The sequence below is a fragment of the Haliotis rubra genome, unplaced genomic scaffold (assembly GCF_003918875.1).
Source record: "Haliotis rubra isolate DU_JTF1 unplaced genomic scaffold, ASM391887v1 Scf379, whole genome shotgun sequence".
Classification (NCBI taxonomy): Eukaryota; Metazoa; Mollusca; class Gastropoda; order Lepetellida; family Haliotidae; genus Haliotis; species Haliotis rubra.
Genome location: NW_025767056.1, coordinates 120,169 through 147,931, shown reverse-complemented (window position 1 = coordinate 147,931; position 27,763 = coordinate 120,169). Strand labels below are relative to the sequence as shown.

The following is a 27,763-nucleotide window of genomic DNA, read 5'->3' as shown; positions in this document are numbered from 1 at the left end:
CTTGTGTTTTATTTGTGTTTATTATGGAGGATGCCGTGGGACCACGTTCAGGAAGACATGGACAAGCAGTCGTCATTTGAAATGATTGCCGTTATTCATATGGGATTCTGGCTATGCTGTGTTGTGTGCATGGCGGAGAAACGTTGGGTGGGTGTTCGGTAGTCTTGTGGTTCAAGCGTTTTTCGTCGGAAGACCTGGGTTCGAATTCACGCACACTGACTGATTTGCATCGAGGTGAAAGTTTGAAGGCTCATCATTGGTAGGACAGGGTATATTCCTCTCACAACGGACAATGCATCATGCCATATATACTCACCAGCATTGAAAACGCACCACTTACACAAGCTGAGATTACTAAAAGCACGTGTAAGCAATTGATGTTTTCTTTAGTGGATAATAACAGATGGACGACTGAGAAAAACAACACAGAAAAAACGCTCATTCATTTAATTGTTTCACAGTCAGAAAGGATCAAACACGTGGGGTTAAATCGAAAAGTCAATATTGCGTGTGACCGCTGTTTGCATTAACACATGAAATATCTGGTCACGGTTGTAAAGGGCATCAACTCTTCCTTGACAGACATGAAGGCAGTCCAGTGATTCCACCCCAGACCAGGATACTGTCACCACCACAACGGTCTGTGTGAACCACACACTCATCAGCATAACGTTCACCACGTCTACGCAAAACACATAATCGGCCGTCAGCATTACGTCGGTGCAAACGTGACTCATCAGTGAATACTACTCCATGCTATTGTTGTAACCTCCATTGAACATACCTTTTAGCACATTGTATACGCTCATTACAGTGTCTGTCGGTCAGAATTGGTCAAATGTAGTAACGTCAAGCATGGAGCCCGGCAGCGTGTAGACGGCGTTGCCCGGTATCGGCGCTGATGACCCCACGTCGACCTTGAACTAGTGCAGCAGTCCTGACAGCCGGCAGCGTTCGATTACGGACATGGTCATGGACAATATGGCGATTTTGACGGGGCGTCGTGACACGTTGTTGCCAAGGTCGTGGAAGGTCACGGGAGCTGCCTGTCTGCTATGAAGCCTAACGATGGTGGAGTAGCTACATCCAAGTCGTCGAGCAATATCTCTGCTGCTGGTGCCAACCTGAATCATGCCTAGTGCACATTCTCTTTCGTGAAGTGTTATCCCCGGCATCTCTGTCCTCGTTTCACAATCGTTAGTAAAGCAATGAGAATCGTTTCTCATACACCTGCTTTTAAGGTCATAGTCAGCATAATTTCAGAACGAAATTCAATTTTATCATGGCGTGGATGCATGTTGTTGCGTTTTGGAGTTAAGATTCATATTGTGAACAGGAACTCGTTTCTAAAACATTTTTTTTCAACTGGACATGCCCTGTGACTTCATGTTAGTTGTATTCATTGACAATTGTCATGCAGAAATCCATCTTGATGAAAATATGGACAATTTTAGACTGGTGCGTTTTCAATGCTGGTGAGTATATTTGAATCATTTACACAGTATGATCTCTGAGGATTGTTTCGAACTGCACCAAGGACCACCCGAGTTTAAAACTGGAATAAAAGAAATAATATTGTCCAAGTGGGATGTATTGAGGATATTCACAGTAACAAATACAAGAGTGTCAACCTGCTGCCTCTAATGCTGTGCCCCGTTATGAAGTAATCCGGATGCAGTACATTGGACTACACGTAGCATTTATCTAACACTTAATGTCATCGTTCAAATGTTGAACTTTATTTAAATACTTTTTTCTTGCAAATAGGGTTAAATCGATGAAACAGTTATTCTTAAGCTTGTGAATGCAAACACATTGTATATACAAAATATCAAGCTAATTTACTTGTACAAGTTGTATATTGATGTGACCCGCCAAGACCAACTAATTTAGGTGATATGGCAGATGCCAGGAGAGGTGTTTGGTACTTATATGTACTGAAATAATATATATATATATATATATATTTGTAGGTCTTAGTTCTATTTAGAAGAGAATGTTTGTGACCAGAGAATACAGACCACTCAATTAATCTGTTGTTAAGTTTAGATCACTCTATACATATGAAGCATATTAATGGCGCTGCAACCTTTATACATATTTCCAGAATGGTTTGCAGTGAATTTACTCCTGTGCAGGTTCATCTCTGCAACACATGGTCTTCAAAGTACATTTTCTGCGTCACTGTAGGACAGTATTCATTCATGTCCTCTGTGAGTAAACGCATTAAAAAGATAACGTCACGACTTCAAGGGGATTGTGAAAGTAGTTATTGGTCACAACCGGAGCTTGCAGTCCTGCTTCTGCCACGTGTCTCATTAGCATGCGGTCTTCAACCCATCACCTTCCCACGCCGCTCCCAAGGACGTCAAGAACAGCGCACTCTGTGCTTCATACTCTGTCAGATACACGGTCAAAGGCAGACAACTCTTTGACTCCCACTGTTATTTGAACGTTATGTGTCGGAAGACCTGGGTTCTAATCCACGCACACAGGTAGATTTTGCTTCGAGGTGAAAGTGGATGTTCATCAAGGTTAAGGCAGAGCACATTTTCCGTCATACCTTACAATGCATGAAGCCATTTGAATCCTCTGAGAAATATTATTTGAGAGAGTGAGTTTAGTTTTACGCCGCACTCAGCAATATTCCAACTATATGGCGGCGGTCTGTAAATAATCGAGTCTGGACCAGACAATCCAGTGATCAACAGCATGAGTATCGATCTGTGCAATTGGGAACCGATGACGTGTCAAACAAGCCAGCGAGCCTGACCACCCGATCCCGTTAGTCGCGTCTTACGACAAGCATGGGTTACTGAAGGCTCATTCTAACCCGGACATTCACGGGTAAATATTATTTGAAATAAAATAAAATAAAACATTGGTTGAAAACATAAACCCATCATACTGCTTTGTGGTTCTTTCGATCTACACCAAGAGGCATGGATTATTCGTTCAGTGATACAATCTGATTGTTTTTCCTGATATGAGCCCTTAGTCACAATTCCAGGATCCGCCAAGAAACAGTTTTCCATACCTAGGTGTCAGTAAAGCTAACGTTGTTTGGGTTATGAAGGTTAATGCAAAGGGAAAACGGAAAACTAAGGCGTTCGGCGTTCTGAATGATGAAGTGTGAACTACAGATATGAATAATCACGTTGTGTACGATAAAAGATTAAAACAATCATTTTGGTGACGTTTCTTTCGCCCGTGAGTTTACAAGGGTATTAACCTGGTTCCACTAAAGCCGTGCTGTGTTAATAGGTATAGTCTGGCTGTTCCTTTCTTTGCACCCCTCCTTCGTAACAAATAGTGAACTTTGTCAAACTTTTAATGATAGTTTGTTAAACAGCTTTTTTTGTTTAGGACATACATTCTGCGAAAAAATCACAGAGTTGGTCTGATGTTTTTATTATGATCAGTGTTTCATCGAGTATTATAATATGTTTAGTAGTTTTCGAGTTAGATTGCAATTCATCGGTCCGATTTTGAGCCAAACAGACTATAGTGCGGATGCAGTATGCAGAATGCTGGAGCATATTTATCTCACACTTGATGTCCACATTAAATTGTTGATGTTTATTTAAATACTTTTTTTTCGCGCAAAGAGGGCCAAATCGATGAAATAATTAGCCTTACGCTTTCCTATACATACGCATTCTACAAGAAAATCCCAGGCTGATTTATTTGTACCAGATGTTTTACATTGATGTGACTCACATGTCCTTTAATTAGATGCCAAGACCAAATTTGCTGTAAAGGTGTTGGATGAAAACAAACCGAACAATTTTTGTGTTGAAGTGTGGGGTGTGAACTATATTAACGTCAAGATACACACGGGTGTCAGGAACCTTATGATGCTTCTGATTCCGTGTCCTGTTAAGGATTGTTTGATTCACCAGAAATTAAAGAAAACGTTTTTAAGCAATTATTATGTTTACGTCATTTCAGATATATAAAGCATTATAAATGCACCCCAAACTGTAACCGTAATGGATGTTTCCACAATGTCTTTGGAGTGATTTTATTTCTGTTTGGTTTGACGGTAACAACGCTTGTACATCAAAACACAGTTTCTATACCAGGGGCGGATCCAGAGAGTGTGTGTGTGTGTGTGTGTGCGCGCGTGTGTGCGTGTGTGCATGCGGGAATGCGCACCCCCCTTCTCCCCCGAAAGGAATCCCTGAGGTGCATTTCCCCCTCAAACCGAAACATGAGTCTTATTAACCGATTCAGACAATGACCTACTTTCAGCCGATCCCAATTTTTCGTGTGAAAGTGAAAAGAGACACTACAAACAACTATGGTTACACTAAATTCCAATTCCTTGTTTCATAAAAAAATGGTATTTACAAATTAATTTTAAGTTTAAAGTTTAAAAAAAATGGCATTTCTCTATTTTATGTCGAGGAGACAGCATGTCGATAAGTAAGACGTCACAGACTGCCCCTGTTTGACGAGGTCGTACAATGATTCACAATTCATCTGGCTCACTGGTTACACCTGTTATGTGTTCTTGGCGCGTATTCAATGTATTTGTGTAGCGTACAATGTGATTGATATGATATCAAGCCCGTACCAGACCGCCAAACTTTTCTAGCGGCCGAGCCTCGTTTTGAGATTTCCACGATTACCAGATTTCCGTTTGTCAGAGCTCGCTGTACGACGTGTTTGCAAGGATTAGAAGGAGCGTAGTGTTGCAACATACAAGTGCTTAGATGTATCAAGTAATATTGATTCATATTTATATATACTGTTGAATGAGTTGGTCTCAAGATTCTGGACTGGTTATTGTACTAAGTTGCGAAATAGGACGGAACCAAGTCAGCAGGAAACGAGACTGCTGTGTAATCAATATTTTGACTTGCACGTTGGGACTTCAAGACAAATCTATAACCCCTCCTCTCCCAAATCTTGGATCTGCCATTGTATAAGACAGTAGAACAGTTCGTACGCATGTCGACTTGACTGTGTGTACAAACCGATGTAATGACTTGATTGGGTAATGATAATAAAACTCTTTCATAATCGAATTCACACGACAGTTTGTTGTTAAATAATGTGGAAATATATATTTATTCAGTAGTTCGGCCTCATAGCCTAGAATATAATTGTACTTCGATAGAACACATATCGTCACGTGGTGTACAATACATCAATATTTCTATTTTTATTTCCATCTCAGTAGAAATACATTTCTAAGAAAAATGGAAAGTGTTCCTAAAGTATCCTCATTGTTTGTGTTTAACATATCACACAAGAGTTTACTTTAATCTTAGGTCATGATGCATTTTACAAATAAACATGACGTGGAAATCGTCTTCCTTATCGTTATAATCACATTGCAGACAGAGTGGTATAGTTTTGTTTCTACCTAGATTATTATTATCAAAATCATGAAGAGATCTTCTAAATTTACATAAAGCTTATAACGATATCATTGGTCAATGACGCTTTAAAAAGTTTCCGTGCCAACTGGAAAAAGTATTACCCGCTGCCAGGGTAACCGCCAAGCTCTCCGCCGAGAAGCTGTATCGCTAACATTCGTATGACGTGATAATATGACGCATGCAGTGCACAGAGTTCGAAAAGTTTAATTAGCTGTTTTGTACACATTTATTTTACCTTAAACATGGCGGTACGATAAATACGCTATAAACTTCTCCATCGGACAATACGGTCTGATGTACGCCTTTCTGTAGCAGTGTCATCCCCTGGGTAACACTGCTACAAAGAGGTGTACATCAGACCGCATTACCCTCGAGAGAAGCATACAACTTATATATACTCAGCAGCAAAACAAACGTCAGTACGAATTCAAAATTAGGTAGGCACTGTAATCAAATCATTACAGAAATGGACATAATAAGCGGATCAAAACAATTTTTGTGTACAATATCTTGACACATCAATAAATAACTCAGCACAATTTCAAGACATTACGTTAACGTTTGCAGTCCATGCAGACTCTTGACTTCAGTATCTAGTGTGACCACCACGAGCGGCAATAACTGTAGCACAGCGTCTATGCATGGAGTGCACCAATCGATTGATGAAGGCCATTGACACCTGGAACCACACTCTGAGAAAGGCCTGGCGCAATAAATCGGCTGTGTTCGGCCTTGGTATGACATTATTCAGTCTCCTCTGAATTTCATCCCAAAGATGTTAAATTTTGTTTAAATCAGGACTAAGGGCTGACCACTGCATAATGTTGACACCGTTATGCTGTAGGAAGTCCCGTGTAGCTCTGGCAGTATGGGCCCGGGCGTTATCAAGCTGGAAAATGTTGTTCCGGTGACGTGCGAAATGTGGTATGACGTGGGATCTGAGAGCTTGGTCGATGTAGCGCACCGCTGTGATGCCGCCTCCTCTCCCTGAACCAAGGTTCTGGAACACCACAGGACCCACTCTCTGGTTCAGGCCTATTCCACCCCATACCATGATGCTTGCACCTCCCAATGAGTCTCTTTCCATAACACATTGGTCTGAGTAACGCTGGCCACGTCATCGCCATATTCTTGTTCTGCCATCTGCAGTTGATACGCAGTACCGACTCTCATCTGTGAACAGAACAGTTCTCCATTGCCTGTATCGCCAGTTTTGGTGTTGTAGGGCAAACTGTAGACGTTCACGCCGATGACGAGGGGTGAGGATTGGTCCACGGTAAGGTCTACGGCAATGGAGGTTCCCGCTGTTAAGACGTCGGCGTACTGTATCAGTACTGATTGGTCTTCCGTGTGTTCCCACTGTCTGGCGTGCTGTTTCGGATGCCTGCATGAAGGAATTCTGTACATGCTGTCGCACAACATGGCGGTCTTGTCGTTTGTGGTCACCCTTGGTCTGCCAGTACGGGGGCGATCATTTGTGGTGTTGTTGGCCCAGAAACGTTGCTGCAGCCTGTAGATGGTCCGAACGTTGACCTGAAAGTGATTGGCAACGGCTTGTGCAGTGTGGCCAGCTTCAAGTCTTCCTAGCGCCTGGTTCCTCTGAGCTGTCGTGAGTAACGGCATCCTGCTGACGTTGTAATGTGAATGTTTCAACCAGGTTTGGGGGTGCATTTTATAGGGCTGTTCCTTGTGAACAGCACGTGCAGCATGAGTTGCATGAAAAACATGGAGAACACCGTACCATCTCCGATGTCAGGTTGCGTTTTTGAGATCATTTCCTGGGTTCCATTCTGAGTTTGGGAAGGAATGTCTTTGCTCAGGTAAAGTTGGAGATGTTGTCAAAAATATACGATCAAAACATGAAATGAGTTTACAGTTATCCGTTTCTGCGAAGGAAAATTCAAAACTGACGTTTCTTTTGCTGCGTAGTAATAAATATATCAATAAATGAAATGGAAATACACACAAGGCATCATTTGCCATTTTTTCAAATGAACAAATTGTTTCTTTGGTAATTTCTACTGATCTACCTGAACCCCACCTCTAGATCCGCCACTGCATAGTGGCGACCCTTACCTGATGTGCAATCCAACATGCTAATGTCATACCACAATGTCATTAGCACTACAGAACCGTCTGTTTGCCATGTTTGCCTCTCTGAATACTAGTATACTACAGTATTCCGTTTTGCGTTTAGATTTGCCATTTTCTTATTCCTTGACAGTCAAAGTATCCAGGCAGTAAGCTAAAGTGAGGTTTGGATAAGTTCCTCTTTTAGGTTAATGGTAACATATTGATAACATGAATAATACGGGGTGTTGCGATACTTTTTTCCATGTGTATATTTCACTCGGGTCTGATTATTATGATGCTGTGCTTTCCTCTTCACGTGCAATACTCCTGCCCTTCAGATGGGTCTGAAACACAACGGTTCATTTATTATTGTCCTTGCTGCCTTTCAGAGTAAGACTGACTGACTGAGTTTGGTTTTACGCCGCTTTTAGCAATATTCCAGCAACATCACGGCGGTGGACACCAGAAATGGGCTTCACACATTGTGCCCATGTGGGGATTCGAACCCGGGTCTTCGGCGTGACGAGCCAACGCTTTAACCATTAGGCTACCCCACCGCCCCTTCAGAGCAAGAGTCCCAAAGACACATCATTTGGCAAACTAGAGTGAGTGAGTGAGTTTAGTTTTACGCCGCACTCAGCAATATTCCAACTATATGGCGGCGGTCTGTAAATAATCGGGTCTGGACCAGACAATCCAGGGATCAACAGCATGAACATGATCTACGCAATTGGGATACGATGTGCCAACCCAGTCAGCGAGCATGACCACCCGATCCCGTTAGTCGCCTCTTAAGACAAGCATGGGTTGCTGAAAATCAATTCTAACCCGGATCTTCACGGGACCACTGAACTAGAGGGTAAATTAGGGTAATACATACGGGTATAATGGAACAGTCCACTGTCTAGCGAGTAGAGCAGTGAGTGAGTGCGTTTTAGTCACATCGGCTATATTTCAGTTATATTGTGACTTAAAAATTATAAATTAACAATAAACGCGACTAAATTATATAAAAACCCGTTGACAAAGGACAGTAAAACTAGATTATCACAGAGAATAAAAACTACCAAGTAACTTTTAAAATTAGACAAATATTACAGACAATACAATATAAATACGGGCTGGAAATTACCAGCAACTGAGAGTAGAGTAGGGTGAGCCTGAAACAGGTTCGTTACTGAGAAGTTTAAACTTTGTTGTGATTACATGATAATCTGTCTTCTCTTCTCAAAATTGTTTTTACGATCAATTGTTATCGAATATACAAACAGGTTGTCACTGAGAGGTTTTGTTTTGTTTATTGATTGAAACATTTTATTAATTCACGAAAAGGATTTGGCACAAGTTATCCAACTTAGAAAAGCCCTCTCCCAATAATTACACAATTCATCTTCCAAAATGGTACACACGTGACACACATAGGCAAGGATATGTACAACAGACGTTAACTGAGAAAACGTTATGTTTGACAGATATAGATATGTAGTAATTGAGAGACCTGCATTGCAATGTAAGATCAGATTAATATCAATCAGTGTTCTATTTTTAACAATATTTTCTAAAGATTATATTCCATATGAATAATATTTAAAAACGTCCGCGCTGCATTGAAGCCAACCTCATTTAGCTATAGTGCTCGTTTATTTGGAAATATTAAGCTAACAAACAAGTTGACTAGCATATTTTTTTAACACTTCTGTGTTATGTGACCGCCTCCGTGGTGTAGTGGTTAGAGCGTCTGCCCGGAGAGCGGAAAGTCGCGGGTTTGATCCTCGACCGCATCATACCAAAAGACGTTAAAATATGGTACTTGTTGGTCCCTGCCTGGCGCTCGGCATTAATGGGTACAACAAGGACTGGTCGGCTCGGAGTCAGTATAATGTGTCTGAGTGGGGTATTCATGCTTCACTGCGGCATGGTATCTCAGTGGGCTAGCACTATAAAACCAGCTGGGCTAGTACAAGCAGCCGCACATACACATACACACGCATGTGCGAAATATTCTCAAGCACGACGTAAACCCAATTCCACCTCACTTCTGTTATGTTATTGTTCATATGTATGCCATATTGCTGCAATATTCGCAAAAAAATATAATGAAGTCTAATTCAAGTTGGTATGTAACGCGAGTTCTGATTGGTAAATGCTATAAATTTCCGACCGTATATCACCAAAACTTTTGATTATTACCCATACGGGTGAGGAGATCCCGTGTAATATCTTTTTGATATTTGCACAGTGTGCAATTTAGTGATTCTCGACGTTGATTGGTTAATCGTATATTTGTACATTTTCATTGGATGCCGGAACTACTTTCACACACTATGTTCATTATAAAGTTTCATCCATTCATTGATAAATTGACCGTGATGTAATCGCACTTATTCGAGATTTAAAAACAGAACAAAAACAACATACAGGATTTCGATTTTGATGCTAATTTAATGTTTTATTTCATACTTCATTAACAATACAGCTTCGTCTACTTAACATGTTTTGTAATAAACAAATGTCTAAAATTGATAATCATAAAGTCGTCTTTGTAAACAAACATGGCTACCCAGTTAACGCCAATCAAAGTCAATGACCTGGTCAAGACGGAGACATTACAGGATCTGTAACAATAATAACACAACCGCTAAATTCCTTTCACGTGTATGTGATAAACACGGAATATGGAGAAATGGAAGTTGCAAGGTACAGACTGAAAGTGTTGCCAGAAACAATCTCGAGCGAGTCGGCTTCTCACCGAAGTCCCCACCTGCCCCAGAGTGTCATAAATGACTTGCTACAAGATGATTTTTTGGACCCCCCAATCGAAAACAAAACTTTTGACAGGTTTGTTCCTGTTTATGACCATGACATTGATAACTTCTTGGCTGCGAACGAAAACGAAAACACAATGAAAAAGACAAAATTGGACATGAATCTTGTTTATAGATTTCTTCGCGACACTCTTAATGATCCAAGACAACTTGAAGACATTGCCCCCCATGAACTGAACACTATCCTATGTAAATTTTCCATATCGGCAAGAAAATCTGATGGTTCGGGGTATGAACCGTCTTCCCTCCGGGGAATAAAGGGTAGGGTTGAACGCTATTTGAAGCGTAATGGGTACTCACCTTTGTTAGCCGAGTCAATGCATTTCATGAAACTGAGGGAGGTTTTGAAACTAAAACTCAAGTCATTAAAAAAACAAGGTAAAGGAAACCTACCATTCCGCGCTGATCCTGTATCCGACACTGAATTACAGAAACTCCGTGAATGTGGCCAACTAGGCACCAGCACGCCAGATTCCATTTTAAACACATTATGGTGGAACAACACGGTTTATTTTGGCTTGATATCAGGCGTATGCAGTGGGGTGATGTAACACTAAAAGTTGATTCAGAGAACCGAGAATATCGCCAGTATATTGAACGGCAGTCAAAAACCCATCAGGGTGACCAGTCTCGCGATCTTGCTCCTAAAGCATGGGCACAACCTGGGGATCTGTGTTGTCCAGTCGCTGTTTACAAGTCGTACCGTGCCTTGAGACCACTAAACTTCTCCAATGATGATCATCCATTCTATTTGGCAACAAACACCCAGTTTGGGGTACGAACCGGGAATACTTGGTGTAAACGTCAACCGGTTGGCAGAAATAAACTGGGATCACTGATGAAAACAATGGCAAGTAAAGCAGGGCTTTCTAATGCCAAACGGTTGACAAACCATAGCGCCAGGAAACGTATGATTCAAACCTTGTCTGACAAAGGTGTTCCAACTCACCAGATCATGCAAGTGTCAGGGCACAAAAACGTTCAATCCATCAACAGTTATTCCACAATGAATGAAAAACAACACCAAAACATCAACAGACTTCTGTCGTCCAACTGTGATTCCACACCACGTGACACAGGCCTGTCTCTCCCTTGCCTACAAAATGCACCAAAGCCTCAGTCGAATCAGTCCCAATCAGTCATGTCCCAGATGAATTCAGTTTCCCATGATATCCATGCTGTTCATACTCTTTTTTCTGGTCCAATTTACGCTGGAGTATTCAACTTCACTATTTCTTCTTTCAACCAACCACCTGCACCGAAAAGGCGTATTTTGCCTGTTGTCGACTCGGACTCGGACTAAAGTTGGAGTTATCGTTCCTGACAAGGACACTGACGCGAGCCAAAACTAGGTCAAAATCAAAATGTTGACAAACGTTAATAATTGTGAACCGTCTTCTTAGAAAAAAGTTCACCATTCCTGCGTTTTATTCTTCTCTTGCAGATTTTCACTGTTGTATCAGTTAACGTTGAAAAGAATTGACAGGTTTTTGCTGTTTTGTATCCAACCACAGCCACCCACTTTCTGTCACGAGTAGATCTAGGCTACACATTTGCGATCTACGACTAAATATTAAATATGCGAGTGTACTCGTTAAAAATAAACTTAATCTTTACAGGGGGGTTTGGGTAATAAAATCGTCATGAAACGAATTTGGAAACTGATGAATTGTGTTGTTTTTCATACCGTTTTCTACAGTACTATATTGGGATTCGTATGCACTTCCATTAGGCGTGAGCAGTTTGGTTTCCTCTGCGCATTAATACGGATCAGCTGATTACGTTGTAAACACATAACGAGGTGCGGCTTTGAGTTCATAAGTACTGGTTTCTCGTTTTAATTACAGAATGGGTAATAAAAAAAATAACCCACGAGGGACAGTGAACATTAATTTCACTCGGGACATATTTCCCGTAATCACTCGTACCTCGTGGGTTATTCTCTAAATGTATCCCTACACACGTTGTTGACAAACAAAGATGGCGACCTGTCAATCAAGCGAGAATGCTAGCTTAGATTACGGTGGTTTTGTTATCGATTACGATGTAACATTTGAAAGTGGTATGACCGATCGAAACCTTCTACTTGCTGCTGAAGAAATCGACAGCATTTTGGCTACATTGGCATGTGAGAAGACCGAGGATGTCAACGCCGCGTCTAACACGGAAGTGACAGCCGTCAATCATGGCGTCACCGATGTCGATAACAGCGTCCCGGCGAGGGATACCGCATCTGTGAAAACAGAGGACAAAGATCGCTTCCCTGAACTGGAGGAGTGAGATTTGGAAAATCTTTTGACCAACGCTAACAGTACCAACACGGATAGAATGACCACGTGGGGTGTCGACACTTTTCGTCGTATGTAATTCTATGTCTGTGAATAATTAAAAGCTTAGAGGATTGACTTTTCACCAGAATAGAAAAATGATGACCACAACACGAAATAAAGAATGGATATCATATCCTTTCAATAATAGCTGAACGTAATCGTCGAAAACTCATGAATATGTCGAAGTAATAACAGACGATTTATCTCAGAACAACTGTGAAAGCATATCAAACGCAGTGTTTTAATTCAAATGATATAGGAAAGAAATATCGGTAAAGGCCGGTGTAGGCAGTAAAATGTAAACATCAATAAAACAATGTGAAAATAAAAACTAAGACTTATATTGTTTTGGTTACAGAATGGCTACAAAAACGGGGAGAGAGTTCGGTGTTGGAGTCCCTACCAACAGATAGATTAGATGTACAACTTCGACGGTTCTATGCTGAATTTTTTAGAAATGCCAAAGGAGATATGTACAGCAAAAGCACCTTCGTTGGTATCAGGGCATCAGCTAGTAAACAGGCACTTGAGATCAGCACCCTACAGCCGAAATATTTCGCTCCTCGAGGACAAGGAATTCTTTAAATCTAACCAGATGTTCAAACGCATGTTAAAGCTCAAACGTGAGGAGATCGCGACTTTAGAAAGCAAAACCAGCTCAAAGAAAATTAAAGTTTATGACAAGGTTTTGTAAAATAACATCATGATAGTTTGGTCGATTTTAAAATGTTTCAACTGCCACAAAAAATGCAAGCGTTGTTGTCCTTTTTTAAATATTTACTCAGTGTTTTCGTTCCAGGAGAGTTTCGAATCTAAGACAGTACCCAAATATTTGTATTCAGTTACTCTTTCGATTTCATTATCTTCAATATTTACAGCATGTATTGTTGACCTAGCTGTTCTAAAATCTATGATCATTTCTTGTTGTTTTGCACATTCAAAAAGAAAAAGTTAAATTTACACCATTCTACAAATTTTGAAATTTCAGCTCTGTAACTAAGTTCTGATTCCCTAATAAGGCCTACCAATGCAGCATCATCCGCGAATTTGACTGTAAAACATGTTTCTGTGTTGGATACACAGTCATTGGTGTACAGTATGAACAAAATTGTCATTTGCAGAAGCCCTAGCTAGGTCAATTGACTCCCCTATCCAGCTAAAATGGGTGGAATTTGTGTTACAAATTGACAAAACAGTATCATAAATTTAATTAAGTTCCAACAACTTACTCGCAAGGGGCAGTTGACCCAACACTGTTAGATCATGAAACAATATTTATGACGTCATTATGGAGCGTGACGTCACCTGCTGTGACGTCATTTGACAACAGAATAATGGCCCGTAGTTGAGGAATCAGCGGGCCGCTCATTTCTGATAACTAGAGGGCGGTTTCATTATAATTCCGTCCATTTTATGTATAACACTATGATTTATTCATCATTGTCAGATTTAGACAGTGTGCACATAATAAACGTGATGAAGTTTAAAAAGGGAACTACTTTATGGTGATGGTGTAAGTTCAAGGAGTGATATGATTAACCTTTGACCTAGGGGAACTTTGACCTGGTTTAAATAGTGATTTTTTTCACGAAAAACAGCGTAAAGCGAGTTGAATTAGAATGGGGATAAATGTACTGTGTTTGACGAATTCGGGACGTACACAGGTGGTTATATAGCAGCAAATTTAACGTTATATCGGCCCCGCTTTCGCGTCGACGATATAACTAAATTTGCCGCTATATAACCACCGGTGTACGTCCCCAATTCGTCAAACACATTACAGTTATCCCCTAATTTTAAATCGTTCATTTGGAATGGCGGTTCTCCTCCATGTGGATATTCTATGCCCACAAAAGTAGACCGACTGAAGGAACAAAACAACATACCCGCTGGGCCTGCAAGCCCGCTCGCGGTATGTGGACTATTCCTCTCTTTCTTTTAGCTGACTAATACAGTTGGCACATCGGGTTTTCGGTTCATACTTACAAAATATAGTTACACAATCAATCCATTTGGTACAAAACGCCGCCTTCAACAGTATTTCAGTCATGTATGTATGCTGCCCTCAGAAAGCAGTCTCACGTAACATATAGCATACAAACCAGCCGAGGGGACAACTAACTTTAGTTCGTTGTAGTCGCAGTTCGCCAAAGCATGAAGGAAGAGACCTGGGCCTCCTTTCACAAACCACTAAGGTGATCGTAGGCCACTAAGGTAACCTTAGTACAATGTTATAGAATGGGAGTTAAGGTTAACTTACAAACCACTAAGGTGATCGTAGGCCACTAAGGTAACTTTAGTGCAATGTTATAGAATGGGAGTTAAGGTTAACTTAGTAAACCTTAGTAGTGTGCGGAGCCCCTGGGCAAAACACACAAACCTGTACGTTCGCTATAAGCGTGTTCGTTATAGAGATAGTTAACTGCTTGTTGAGGCCCATCTGGGATTCAAACCCACACCGTGAGGCACCTGATCGCCAGCAAACAAACACAGCTTCGTATCCTATAGGATCCGGGTTATAATTGATCTTCAGTTACCCATGATTGTCGTAAGAGGTACAAGTCAAAACATTGATTACACAACAGTCTCGTTTCCTGATGACTGGTTTCCGTCCTATTTCGCAACTTAGTACAATAACCAGTCCAGAATATTTTGACCAATTCATTCAACTAGATATATAAATATTAATCAGTATTATTTGATACATCTAAGCACTTGTATATTGCAATGCTACACTCCTAATCTTTGCACACCTGTCGTGCACCTTGCTCTGTCGTACAGCGTGCACTGACAAACGGAAATCTAGAAATTTCGGAAATCTCAAAACGAGGCTCTGCCACTAGAAAAGTTTGGCTGTCTGGTACGGACATGATATTATATCAATCACATAGTGCGTTACAAAAATACACTGAATAAGCGCCACATAACAGGTGTAACCAGTGAGCCAGATGAATTGTGAATCACTGTACAACCTCGCCAAACAGGGGCAGTCTCTGACGTCTTAGTTAAGGTCATGCTGCTTAAACCTCGTCATAAAATATAAAAATACGATTTTATTAAAGTTTAAAATTAAAATTAAAATCAAAGAACACATAACACGTGTAACCAGTGAGCCAGATGAATTGTGAATCATTGTACGACCTCTTCAAACAGGGGCAGTCTGTGACGTCTTACTTATCGACATGCTGTCTCCTAGACATAAAATATAGAAATGCGATTTTTTAAAACTTTAAACTTAAAATTAATTTGTAAATACCATTTTCTTATGAAACAAGGAATTGGAATTCAGTGTAAGCATAGTTGTTTGTAGTGTCTCTTTTCACTTTCACACGAGAAAATTGGGATCGGCTGAAAGTAGGTCATTGTCTGAATAGGTTAATGAGACTCATGTTTCGGTTTGCTAACGGGATCGGGTGCTCACACACGCTGACTTTGTTGACACATGTCATCGCATTCCAATTGCATAGATCGATGCTTATGCTGTTGATCACTGGATTGTCTAGTCCAGACTCGATTATTTAGAGACCGCCACCATATAGCTGGAATGTTGCTGATTTGGGCGTAAACTCAGTCACTCACTCACTCACTCACTGAGTCCAAATGCTGTCTTCATTGTGCTTGTTGATGATATCAACAACATCTTTACACGAATCGAAATTAAATAGCCACTAACGTTACTTCGTTATAACCGTAGTTGTATAAGCAGTTCGACCAAAATATGTAGCAAATGGCAGGGATCAAACAAACAGGGCCTTACATTAACATTAAATTACGACTTTCTTAGCGCAAAGAGAGCTTAAAAAATCTAAACCCTGCTCCTTATATCCGTCATAAGTGTGTTCTGTGTTAACGTAGTTTACTCTGTTTCTCGTGACGTCACACTAAACATTAAAATGCAAACACACACTTTACAAGTAACCTGAGAAGCTCTGTCAGAAATGTTTGCTTGAGAACACCGGTGAAACACCGAAACAGACAATATGACGCACAGCAAATGAAACGCAAAATAAACTTAGGCTATAGGATAAATCCGAGCTGTCACTGTATGTTGACGCTGCGCCAACACGACCAACAACCCTCGCCCATCTGGGTCCCTCGCTCTGTACGGCGTGTGTTCAATCCTAATGTTCCCTGTGCAAAGTTCGAGGCCCAAACATGTTTATGATACTTATAATGACAACTTCGATCACGTTCGTGAATATTGCAGTTTTTTTTAACAGGGGATGGAACCCTGGGGATAATATCATGTCATGGAGATCATCCACATCAAGAACACCCCGACCTCCTATGATGGTTGGCACTGCTGGACATGATTCTGCGAGTGAGGGGTAGTTGGTTTGTTGTTTAACGCCGCACTCAGAATATTCCAGCTATATGGCGGCTGTCTGAAAAAAATCGAGTCTAGACCAGACAATCGAGGGATCAACAGCATGAGCATCGATCTTCGCAGTTGGGATACGATGACTGTGTCAACCAAGTCAGCGAGCCTGACCACCCGATCCCGTGAGTCGCCTTTTCTGACAAGCATTTGTTACTGAAGAACAATTCTAACCCGGATCTTCACGGGTCGCGAGTAAGGGTATCAATATCTTGAATTTTCAGCATTATAATTATCATAAGAAGTAATGGTAGTAATATCTACTTAGACATTTATATATTTATACTGATATAATCACGTCTACACCATACGGTCATGAATATCCAATATGCATATTTCAACATGATAACAAACTTCTCAAACTACCAGTTTCATGCATTCCAGATCACAACATGGTATGCAAACGTCTTTAGGAACGTACTTTATGCACACATCTGTAGGATCATAATCGTATGCACACATCTGTAGGAAGGTATTGGTATGTTCATATCTGTAGGAAGGTATTGGTATGCACATATCTGTAGGAAGGTATTGGTATGCACATATCTGTAGGAAGGTATTGGTATGCACATATCTGTAGGAAGGTATTGGTCTGAACATATCTGTAAGAAGGTATTGGTCTGTACATATCTGTCGGAAGGTATTGGTATGCACATATCTGTAGGAAGGTATTGGTATGCACATATCTGTAGGAAGGTATTGGTATGCACATATCTGTACGAAGGTATTGGTATGTACATATCTGCAGGAACGTATTGGTATGTTCATATCTGTAGGAAGGTATTGGTATGCACATATCTGTCGGAAGGTATTGGTATGAACATATCTGTAGGAAGGTATTGGTATGTACATATCTGTCGGAAGGTATTGGTATGAACATATCTGTAGGAAGGTATTGGTATGCACATATCTGTAGGAAGGTATGGTATGCACATATCTGTAGGAAGGTATTGGTATGCACATATCTGTAGGAAGGTATTGGTATGTATATATCTGTAGGAAGGTATTGGTATGTACATATCTGTACGAAGGTATTGGTATGCACATATCTGTCGGAAGGTATGGGTATGTACATATCTTTCGGAAGGTATTGGTATGCACATATCTGTAGGAAGGTATTGGTATGTACATATATGTAGGAAGGTATTGGTATGCACATATCTGTAGGAAGGTATTGGTATGCACATATCTGTAGGAAGGTATCATGGTAGTAGGAAGGTATTGGTATGGCACATATCTGTAGGAAGGTATTGGTATGTATGTAGTAGAAGGTATTGGTATGCACATATCTGTAGTATTGGTATGCATATCTGTAGGAAGGTATGGAATATTGGTATGCACATATCTGTAGGAAGGTAATTGGTATGTATGCATATCTGTAGGAAGGTTTGGTATGTACATATCTGTAGTATGCACATATCTGTAGGAAGGTATTGGTATGTACATATCTGTAGGAAGGTATTGGTATGCACATATCTGTAGGAAGGTATGGGTATGCACATATCTGTAGGAAGGTATTGGTATGAACATATCTGTAGGAAGGTATTGGTATGTACATATCTGTAGGAAGGTATTGGTATGCACATATCTGTAGGAAGGTATGGGTATGTTCATATCTGTAGGAAGGTATTGGTATGCACATATCTGTAGGAAGGTATTGGTATGCACATATCTTTCGGAAGGTATTGGTATGAACATATCTGTAGGAAGGTATTAGTATGCACATATCTGTCGGAAGGTATTGGTATGTACATATCTGTAGGAAGGTATTGGTATGCACATATCTGTAGGAAGGTATTGGTATGAAAATATCTGTAGGAAGGTATTGGTATGCACATATCTGTAGGAAGGTATTGGTATGCACATATCTGTAGGAAGGTATTGGTATGTACATATCTGCAGGAAGGTATTGGTATGTTCATATCTGTAGGAAGGTATTGGTATGCACATATCTGTAGGAAGGTATTGGTCTGAACATATATGTAGGAAGGTATTGGTCTGAACATATCTGTAGGAAGGTATTGGTCTGTACATATCTGTCGGAAGGTATTGGTATGCACATATCTGTAGGAAGGTATTAGTATGCACATATCTGTAGGAAGGTATTGGTATGAACATATCTGTAGGAAGGTATTGGTATGCACATATCTGTAGGAAGGTATTGGTATGTAGATATCTGTAGGAAGGTATTGGTATGCACATATCTGTAGGAAGGTATTGGTATGCACATATCTGTCGGAAGGTATTGGTATGAACATATATGTAGGAAGGTATTGGTATGCACATATCTGTAGGAAGGTATTGGTATGTACATATCTGTAGGAAGGTATTGGTATGTACATATCTGTAGGAAGGTATTGGTATGCACATATCTGTAGGAAGGTATTGGTATGTACATATCTGTCGGAAGGTATTGGTATGAACATATCTGTAGGAAGGTATTGGTATGCACATATCTGTAGGAAGGTATTGGTATGCATATTGGGAAGGTATGGTATGTACATATCTGTAGGAAGGTATTGGTATGTACATATCTGTAGTATTGTATGTACATATCTGTCGGAAGGTATTGGTATGCACATATCTGTAGGAAGGTATTGGTATGCACATATCTGTCGGAAGGTATTGGTATGCACATATCTGTAGGAAGGTATTGGTATGCACATATCTGTAGGAAGGTATTGGTATGCACGTATCATATTGGTATGTACATATCTGTAGGAAGGTATTGGTATGCACATATCTGTAGGAAGGTATTGGTATGAACATATCTGTAGGAAGGTATTGGTATGCACATATCTGTAGGAAGGTATTGGTATGTAGATATCTGTAGGAAGGTATTGGTATGCACATATCTGTAGGAAGGTATTGGTATGCACATATCTGTCGGAAGGTATTGGTATGAACATATATGTAGGAAGGTATTGGTATGCACACGTCTGTAGGAATATATTGGTATGTACATATCTGTAGGAATATATTGGTATGTACATATCTGTAGGAAGGAATTGGTATGCACATATCTGTAGGAACGTATTGGTATGCACATATCTGTAGGAAGGTATTGGTATGAACATATCTGAAGGAAGGTATTGGTATGCACATATCTGTAGGAACATATTGGTATGAACATATCTGTAGGAATATATTGGTATGTACATATCTGTAGGAACGTACTGGTATGTACATATCTTCAGGAACGTACTGGTATGTACATATCTTCAGGAACGTACTTGTATGTACATATCTTCAGGAACGTACTGGTATGTACATATCTTCAGGAACGTACTGGTATGTACAGATCTTCAGGAACGCACTGGTATGTACATATCTTCAGGAACGTACTGGTATGTACATATCTTCAGGAACGTACTGGTATGTACATATCTGTAGGAACGTACTGGTATGTACATATCTGTAGGAACGTACTGGTATGTACATATCTTCAGGAACGTACTGGTATGTACATGACTGTAGGAACGTACTGGTATGTACATATCTTCAGGAACGTACTGGTATGTACATATCTTCAGGAACGTACTGGTATGTACATATCTTCAGGAACGTACTTGTATGTACATATCTGTAGGAGCGTACTGGTATGTACATATCTTCAGGAACGTACTGGTATGTACATATCTTCAGGAACGTACTGGTATGTACAAATCTTCAGGAACGTACTGGTATGTACATATCTTCAGGAACGTACTGGTATGTACATATCTTCAGGAACGTACTGGTATGTACAAATCTTCAGGAACGTACTGGTATGTACATATCTTCAGGAACGTACTGGTATGTACATATCTGTATGATCAAACAAGCAAAGTAGCAAGGTATGATAAAAGAGACTGTTGAATTCGACATAGGTTATGGCTATTGGATATATGTTATAACTACATATGTCAAAGTCTTGGAAGTTATTTGTGCTTGTGGTAGTCCTTAAGGTTACAGCATAGACAACACCGATTCAGCGTTAAAGGTCAAATTATGGCTCACCATAGCCTTCACATGGTTAAAAGCAGAGGTAGATCTATAATATCACAAAGGCAAAATCGCCTTTTGAAACCATAGTCAAGTTACAAAATCCTAATATTCTTAGTGACGACATCTATGTAGCGTTGTTCGGCATGAAACAAATATAATGAAACACTGCTGTGCCGATCTTTGATATGTAAATACGGTTGTCTCGAAGTACCTGTTTGGTCCTTTCGAGTGAGTGAGTTTAGTTTTACCAGATAATCCAGTGATCAACAACATGAGCATCGTTGGGCTACGATGACATGTGTCAACCAAGCCAGCGAGCCTGTCCACCCGATCCCGTTAGTCGCCTCTTACGACAAGCACAGTCGCCTTTTGTGGCAAGCATGGGTTGCTGAAGACCTATTCTACCCCGGATCTTCACGGGTCGTTTTGTCCCTTTGAATGATCTCATTATTCATAAAAATTCATATTCATATTCAAGAACTCGAAGTATTTACTTAGGTTCCTAGAACTTCGACACAACAGTGTACAAAATACTCTTGGAATGTGATGTAATGAGACCTGCGCTTGATACGGATGTTTAGAACTTATTTCCCTTCAAACTTTTAATCTACTTGAATTTTGTTTGTTTCGGGCACATACTAATGGAATCGGCCAAAGACCGAAATATTAAGGACTCTGTAAAGGTTACAATAATCATATGATATCCAAATTTCCATCATACATTAATTACCTGCAGACATCATGGGTAGAATCCTGTTGACGAAAACACATTCGTGATGGACTACCCCTTGTCCTACACCTAGTTTCCTGCCCACATCAAGGGCCATGTAGGAGAGATCAGTGTTGTCAGAGGTTGGCCAGTTCACCTTGACGGGGACAGGAGCGTTAGGGTTACTGCAAGATAAATGAAAACTTCAAAATTGTGTGTGACATTGTGGCTGTCAATCTGTATTTCCCTACAAAGGCCACCGGGCCCATATACATACAGTTTCATACATTATAATACAATTTGCATATATGTATACACGCCCATCTGCATACATGTATACAGGTAATCAGAACATACGATACAGGTTAATATGGATAAAGAAGATAAAGATATGATATGATAATGGTAATGTTGGCAAAACCATTGCCAACGTTGGGTCAACGTCTGAATGCTATCTGGGTTATGCATATTCTATTTCAAATCACTTGGTAAATATTTACGACGTAAGTCATCATATCTAGGACAAATGAAAGTAAAATGGTATTCGTCTTCTAGACCTCCGTAACAGATAGGACACGTTCTCAAATTTGCGTTAATTTTACACCATCGTCCTTCATTAAATTTTAACCTTAGTAATCCTGCTCTAAATCTAACTAAATATTTACGTAATTTATAATCTTCAATTTCAAAAAGGTATTTTTCAGAGTTTAATAAGCTTTTGAATTCTCTCTATAAAACATAACGTGTGCTATTGTCAAGATCGGATCTCCAGTTTTGTTTAAAAACATCCACTAAACGCGTTTTAAAGATTCCGATAGTTTGTTATAGCCAAACAAATCCAAATCCTTAAGAAAGGAGCAACTAGCGAATTTTTGAAGCCCATGTCTCATAGCCAAGGTTATCGAGATTAAGTAACATTTCATAAGCTTTCTTTGGTATGCGATCTTTATGCGTTGTTATTATTTTAATCCAGTTGTTAAGACAACGAACAGCTGCATTTACAAAAATAAGGAAACGGTCACATTCACCATACACAATAGCGTTAGGTGTCTGAGGTCCAACCTTTAGGTATAATTTGCAAGCCGAAAGATGTATTTTCTGAATACATTCATTATTGTTATGTCCCCACATTTCTGAAGCATATAATAGGATAGATTGTATTTGACTATCAAATATTTTGAAAAAGATATCCGGTGATAACGAACCGATGTTTCTAAGGCTGCCATTTCATCCCATTAATACTTTTTTACCACGCAAGGAGAGATCGGATAACGATTTCCCAGGCTAACATTACACGTGAATAGAAAACCGATATACTTATAGCTATTGACTATCTTTAAGTTATTACCTGTAAAGTACCATGCATCAGTACTTTTAAGTCTACCTCCCCTCCTGAATATAACAATATTAGATTTATCAAGGTTAACTTTTAAACCCAACTTATCGGAATACAATGCTGAAATATGTAATTGATGTTGAAGGCCACATTTAGTATCTGAAGCTAAAGTAACATCATCAGCGAAAAGTAGCTGTCCTGAAAAAAATTCAAAATTCAAAATTCAAAACATTCGAGGATGAAGTTCCTGCGAGAGACTACAATATAGGATTTGGTAGCCACAATAGATGTCTATTACGTAACTCGTCACTATATGGCTGGAAAAATGACGATGTGACGTAAAGCCCAACTCTACTCAACTATTACGTTATTGCTACCATTGATTGCGAGTTATTCACGCACTCACCCTGACTTGGCAAAGTTGGTCCAGTACGTCATCATGGTCCTGCTGAGTTCCATCTCCTCCTCTGTACATCCCAGGGACTCGTCAAGGACCAAACCAAACACAAACTCAACCTCATACCAATGGGTTGCTCCAATCCACTGTGGATTCGGACTAATTGATAGTCGGTGATTAAAACTGTACACGTAGGTAGGGTTAGCAGGAGAGTACAATCTGTCAAAGTCAAGATGAGGACATTTCAATCCCTTATCGGAACTCACGCGCTTTATAACATCAAAATAGTCGGTGTACTTTAGAGGTGTTTTCTGACTTTCATAAAACAGACGAAGGGGTTCTTCGATTGGTTCTCCAGTTGCAAAATCAAGTTCAAAGAGATTTTCATACTCCGGGCGACTTAAAATCATTGTTTCCGGTAATGAAGATGTGTTTCTCACCTGCCTCAATATCACTGACATAAACAGTGTTGCCTCGTCTTTAGTAAAACCATGTAATACACTGGTCTGCTTGATAGAACCGCGAGACACAAGAGTTTTGGGGTCATCGGGGAGGAAGTACCCATCCACGACTGCTTTAAAAGCAAGCCCTTCATCAAACAAACCAAACTGAAGGTCTGCCATAGTTTGTGCATCTGCTGTCTTCAAGCAGTCATATATATCTGCATCAGTTGAAGATGAACATCCAAGGAGAACAGCAAACCTCTTCATCTTCCGTTTTGCTGTTTTAGGGAAGGTGTAAGCCCAGTTAGCAACCTGAGTTCCACTTTGCATGATAGCTCTGTCAAACAAATCACTTGACAGAGGTGAAATCAAATGGTGACCTACGCTGGCACTTCCGGCACTTTCTCCAAATATGGTCACCCGGGCTGGATCTCCACCAAAGCTGACAATATTGTCCTTCACCCATTGTAAGGCCAGTCTTTGATCCATCAAGGCCATGTTGCCAGGGATGGTATCTGGCCCCAGGTAGCTGAACCCTAAAGGACCTAATCTGTAATTCATGGAAACAATGATGACGTTATTCTCTGCTGCAAGGTATTTGCCGTCATACAGTGGTACCCGTGTTGATCCGAAATGCCACCCCCCACCATAGATCCAGACCATCACCGCCAGATTGCCACGATTGGCTGATGGCGTCCACACTGTCAGATGAAGACAATCTTCACTGTAATCATCAGGGGTCTGTCTGTAAGCCTCCGAAGATTCAAACGTATCCTTAGTTTGAATGCAAGATGGCGTCGGTTTTTGCGCATCTCTAACTTCCGGTCCCCAAGACTCTGAAGGCTGAGGATGCTTAAAGCGAAGATCGCCTACCGGAGGCTTGGCATATGGGATTCCATAGAATACGTCAAGGGACTTGCCCAACACTGATAGTCGTTGTCCAAGAAGCTGTCCATTTTGAGTTGACACTATCTGTGTATTGGTAATGTGCAGCCCCGCCAGCGCAGTCAGGAACGTAAGACTCATTCTCGTCCACATTCTGAAAGAACATAATATTTTCACAGATATACGTTTGCGAAGATAGCTTCACTGTGGGTTTGTTTGTTTGTTGTTTAACGCCGCACTGAGCAATATTCCTGCTATATGGCAGTAGTCTGGACCAGACAACCCAGTGATCAACATCATGAGCATCTCTCAACGCAATTGGGGTACGATGACAACTAAATCAGCTAGCCTGACCATCCGATCCCGTTCGTCGCCTCTTACAACAAGCATGGATTGCTGAAGGCCAATTTTAACCCGGTTCTTCGCGGGTCTCCACCCTGGCTTATGTTTTGGATGGAATGGAAACGGACAAAAACAGATATCTTTGATTTTCTGAAGTCAGCCGAGTTGTGGTCGTAAATACTTAAAATGTGAGGTTATGCCTTTGCAGTCATTTACTCGTTTCCTTCCTTAATCGTTAATGATATCATGAGTGAGTGAGTATGGTTTTACGCCGCCTTTGAAGGCATATATTCGTTGTCAATCATTCCTCATTTTCCTATTTCAGCAGCTGGGCATTATCAGCTTTTGCAGATTAACTCCGTCTATCGGATCCGTACAGATTATTGTAATCGACAAAGGATATTACATACTCCAATCCTTCCGTGTTTTTACAGATTAGTTTATTTTGCAAGGACCGGGTTTACCTTAGATCATGTAAAGTGTGTACTGAACTGGTAGACCTGTGGAGATGCGGATAAGAAGTGGTCTTCAGTAATCCATGCTTGTCGTAAGAGGCGAGTAGCGGGATCGGGTGGTCAGGTTCGCTGACTTGGTTGACACACGTCATCGTATTCCAACTGCTTAGATCGATGTTCATGCTGTTGATCACTCGATTTCCGATTATATACAGATGTAGCTGAAATATTGCTGAAATATTGCTGAGTGCGGCGTTAAACAACCAAACCAAACAAAGACACACAGATCCAGTCTAGGGTATGAATACTATGTTATATCTTATTCTATATATTTCAGAAAATCGGATAGTTTTGATGTAGGTAAAATTCAGCAGAATCTTACCTTGATCTGAATCTACTGCTGTACCCTAGCGTATCCAGTACGTGTGTACACGGACCCAATGTTATAGGGAGTGAAATACCAAATGTTGACCTCGCTCGCATGACTTGCAAAACTGTGCCCCCCTGACATTAATAGGGGAAATAGGTTTAGTGAGAACCTGGTTTAACATTGGTCTAGTTCGTGGACGATATGCCGAAGCGATGCTTGTTTAAGGCACTCAGGATGTGTACAAAGAAAAAACGTTTGTTTATAGTTCGCCGCGCCCTAGTGGCTGTCTGTAAAGTGAGTGAGTGAGTGAGTGAGTGAGTGGGTGTTTTTAAACGCCATCATCGAAACTATGACACATCTAGAAAACATGCTGGAAAAGATATATAATAGGCATGACTGTGTACATTACAAGTTTCACATATATTCAGAACTTAATATCTACTGTATAACACCCTAAGTGCAGTCAAATAACTAGGTTTTCACATATTTGTTAAAACTAGCTCAATGAACATTAATATAGTCGAATAGGAAGAAACACTAGGACAAAATTTATCGTACTGTTGCGAAGTATTAACTGTACCCATGAAAATCATGTGTCTTGAGTAACGCATGCTTGTCGTAATAGGCGACTAACGGGCTCGGGTAGTCATGTTCCCTGACGTGGTTGACACATGTCATTGTATCCACGTTTGGTAGATTGATCGCTGGAATGTCTGGTCCACACTCGACTATTTATAGACCTCCACCATATAGCTGAACAACAAGCAAACGGTTTACATGTTATTTTAATAATGAACAAATATTCTTTTAATTTGTCCAGAGCATCGACTAGTTTTAGTCACGATATGGCTGAAATATTGCCGATGTGACTATAAATCTTAACTCACTCACCCAGAGCATCGATTACCACTACCGGCTCGGCAGGAAATAGTGACGTCAGTAAATGACATAAAAGGATACCATTTGTTATTCATTTGCACTAACCTACCGGAGAATCGAACCAGAAATGGGCTTCACACAATGTGCCCATGTGGGGAATCGAACCCGGATGTTCGGCCTGACAAGCCAACGCTTTAACCACTAGGCTACCCCACCGCCCCGATACAATTGGCTCAATCCTGCCGAGTAACCTACCTATCATATGATAAATGAAGTTACTGTCATACACCCTTGTGTCGAAGCAGATCGGACATACGTAAATACTTCGACTGACTGAGTTTAGTTTTACGCCGCTTTTAGCAATATTCCAGCAATATCACGGCGGGGGACAACAGAAATAGGCTTCACACATTGTGCCCATGTGGGGAATCGAACCCGGGTCTTCGGGGTGACGAGCCAACGCTTTAATCACTAGGTTACCCCACCGGCCCCGTAAATACTTCGAGTTATCCGAGATGAGACACCAGTGAAAAATCATGATTAAAGACGGAATGCGCCGCAGGGATCAATCTTTTACTTCGAGACAACCCTAACTTCGACGCTATGGTGGTGCGATGGGGGTAACCTACTTGTTGAAGCGTTGGTTTGTCTCCCCGAAGATACAGGTTCGACTCCCACATGGGTACAATGTGTGAAGCCCATTTGTGGTGTGCCCCGCCGTGATATTGCTGCAATATTGCTATTTAAAAGCGGCGTAAAACCATATTCACTCACTCACCAAATGGTATACATTTATGTCGAATGTTTGTTCACTCCAAAAACTGTTTTCAAGATTTTATACATAACGACGATTCATGAAAGGACCCCACACGAGCAAACATATTGAATACAGGGATGTGCAAAATCAACAGCTCGATCTTGTATTGACATAGTATCCGGTATTTATTGAGACGAGGCCAAGTCT

The 27,763-nt window shown here is 40.6% G+C and overlaps 1 protein-coding gene across 1 annotated transcript; it reads right to left on the bottom strand.

Moving 5' to 3' along the window:
- Positions 1 to 7,774: 7,774 nt before the first annotated feature.
- LOC124286233 (cholinesterase-like) lies at positions 7,775 to 25,986 on the bottom strand. The gene is made up of 4 exons (XM_046722573.1): positions 25,933 to 25,986; positions 23,435 to 24,907; positions 21,714 to 21,877; positions 7,775 to 7,807 (listed from the first exon to the last, which is right to left on the bottom strand). The coding sequence occupies exons 2-4, from the start codon at positions 24,904 to 24,906 to the stop codon at positions 7,776 to 7,778; spliced, it is 1,668 nt and encodes a 555-aa protein (XP_046578529.1). The 5' UTR covers position 24,907; positions 25,933 to 25,986; the 3' UTR covers position 7,775.
- Positions 25,987 to 27,763: the final 1,777 nt, after the last annotated feature.